The 2558-nt window shown below is 38.8% G+C and overlaps 1 protein-coding gene and 1 non-coding gene across 2 annotated transcripts; one reads left to right on the top strand and one right to left on the bottom strand.

Moving 5' to 3' along the window:
* Positions 1-838: 838 nt before the first annotated feature.
* On the top strand, positions 839-2415 carry LOC133288614 (uncharacterized; the record flags this gene model as incomplete). The annotated part of the gene is made up of 4 exons (XM_061486415.1): positions 839-1143; positions 1204-1538; positions 1686-2129; positions 2259-2415. Coding segments are annotated over exons 1-4 (1241 nt in total), but the record flags the coding sequence as incomplete, so codon positions are not given.
* LOC133288616 (small nucleolar RNA R71) lies at positions 1229-1335 on the bottom strand. Its single transcript, XR_009748382.1, has one exon. It is a non-coding gene; the product is annotated as a small nucleolar RNA R71 (small nucleolar RNA).
* Positions 2416-2558: the final 143 nt, after the last annotated feature.

Raw genomic sequence — 2558 nt, 5'->3', positions numbered from 1 at the left:
TCTTGAAATTCTTGATCTTAATGCATGTTTTCTTGGGGAATAATCGGGAAACTAGAGTTCTTTCAAGTTTACATAGATTTATGGTAACAAGGAATTGAGCCGTAATTAACTTAGATAGAATTGATTGGCAATATATTAAGAAACAAATTCTTGACTGTTTAATTCCATATTGAGGATATTGGGGGAAGTCGAAACCTTAACTACGCTTGTTTTAAATTCATAATCAAACATCATCATCTTCATTCATTCTTTTAATTCTGAATTTTCATAATTGCATGATCTTATTTTTTTTTTTTTAATTTTAAGTTCTTTGAATCACAACTCTCTTCATCTATATTCTTGATTGTCCAACTAAGACGCGATTAGCGAACTAGTGCTTGAAAATTCTGATCCTCGTGGGAACGATCTCGTACTCCGGTACACTTTATTACTTTCGGTGCACTTGCCGAGTCGCAACAAGTTTTTGGCGCCGTTGCCGGGGATCGAATTCGTCAACATTAGAAGTAACTAATTAACTTTTAGATTGAACGTTTTAATTTTCTTCACTTTTTACATTGTTCAAAAATATTTTTCTGCATTAAAATTCTGCATCAATTTTCTGCATATTTATTTTTCTGCATTCTTTGTTTATTTTTATTTTTATCATTTTTCTGTTTTTCTGTTTTGTCTTTTTAATTTTAAGTTTATGCGAGGTACTCTTAACCCAAGAATCTTGCAGTTTGATCCTGAGATAGAAAAGACAGCAAGGAAACTTAGGAAGGACGCAAAAGAAAAGAAAGCGAAAGAAACAAAGGCATCAACTTCGACGGAACCAAAAGAGGAACCTAAGGAGGAATCAATGGCAGGAAACAATCAACTCGCTCCAAAGACGTTGGGAGATTACATGACCCCAACTCGAGTTCCACAGACGGCAAGCATTGTTAGACCTAACTTAGAGGCTAACGACTTTGAACTGAAGCTGGCACTGCTGCAACTGATTCAAAAAGAACAGTTCACTGGAGGAAGCACAGAGAACCCCTATAGTCATCTGGATAACTTCTTACTTTACTGTGATACATTGAAAGTAAATGGAGTTCCTCGTGAGGCTATCTTGCTCAGGCTATTTCCATGCTCACTGAAGGATGAAGGAAGAGATTGGCTGCAGTCTCTACCTGAAGGAAGCATAACCAATTGGGATGACTTAGCAAGAAAATTCTTGGCTAGATTTTTCTCAGCTTCAAAAATGGCAAGACTCAAAGCGGAGATCACAGCTTTTGAACAAAAAGAAAGCGAATCTTTGTACGAGGCCTGGGAACGATTCAAAGGATCACTTAGGAAGTGTCCTCAACATGGAATTGAAGCATGGGAGAAGGCAAGAATCTTTTTCCAAAGGATGACATCCAGCACAAGAACACTGGTGAATGCTGCTGCAGGAGGATCACTGAAAACAAAAACTCCAGAGGAAGCGCTAGAGTTGTTGGAATCTTTAGCGTCTCAAGAATTTGACAATGCCCCTGCTCCAGTTGCACCAAGAAGAGCAAGAATTATGGAGCTCAAAGGCTATGATGCGCTCTTAGCCCAAAATGAACAAATGCTGCAAATGCACAAGACACGACAAGAACAATTAGATGCTCTTACAAAAATTTTTAATTCTTCTCAAGTTTCTTCTGTTAATAATTCTAATTTTAAATGTGGTATTTGTGCAGAGGCTCATGCAATTGAAGATTGTGACTACATGAGAACAACTGAAAAGCCACCAGCAGAGGTCAATGGACTCTGGTATGATCAGAAGAATCAGAATCAACATCCAGGGTTGAGTCACAAATCCAATCATCAGCTCAATCCTCCCCTTCCAGTGCAACCAGATACCCCACAACAAAGTAACACTTCTGAGTGGGAGAAAACTTTTGCACAGTTATGCAAGACCACTTCTGATTATGTTCAAGGTGCAAATGCTTTCAGAGAGGACACATCTGCTTTCATGCAAGAGACTAGAGCAGCACACCGGAATCAAGAAGCTTCCATAAGAAATCTGAAAATTCAGATTGGCCAGTTATCAAAGCAATTTTCTGAGAGAGCTCAGGGTACTTTCCCAAGCAACACAGTTGTCAATCCAAGGGAGCATTGCAATGCTATCACCACTAGGAGTGGTACAGTGATTCAGCCTATAGAGGAGCAGCCCGAAGAAAAGAAGAAGGATGGAGAAGAATCAGAGGAAGAAAAGAAGAAAGAAAAGGAAAAAGATACAATTGAAGTTGACAAAAGCAATCCTGAAAAAGCCGAAAAGAAACTATTCAAGTGGGAGAAGAAGAAAGCTCTAGAAAGACAGAACAAGCCATTAGATCTCTTCCCATATGCTCGAATCCCTTATCCTCAGAGATTAAAGAAAGAGATTCAGAAGCAGCAGTGTTCAAAGTTTCTAGACATATTCAAAAGGTTGCAAATCAACATTCCTTTTGCCGAAGCTTTAGAGAACATGCCCAACTACGCAAGGTTCATGAAGGATCTATTATCCATAAAGCGTAGGTTGCAGGAATGTGAGATGGTGAATCTGACGGAGGAATGTAATGCTATCATCC

This window comes from Gastrolobium bilobum, unplaced genomic scaffold (genome assembly GCF_033153095.1).
Source record: "Gastrolobium bilobum isolate Gb01-03AN ecotype WA unplaced genomic scaffold, APGP_CSIRO_Gbil_v1 utg123070, whole genome shotgun sequence".
Taxonomy (NCBI): domain Eukaryota; kingdom Viridiplantae; phylum Streptophyta; class Magnoliopsida; order Fabales; family Fabaceae; genus Gastrolobium; species Gastrolobium bilobum.
Note: the sequence above shows the minus strand (reverse complement) of the source record. Positions and strands in the feature narration are given on the sequence as shown.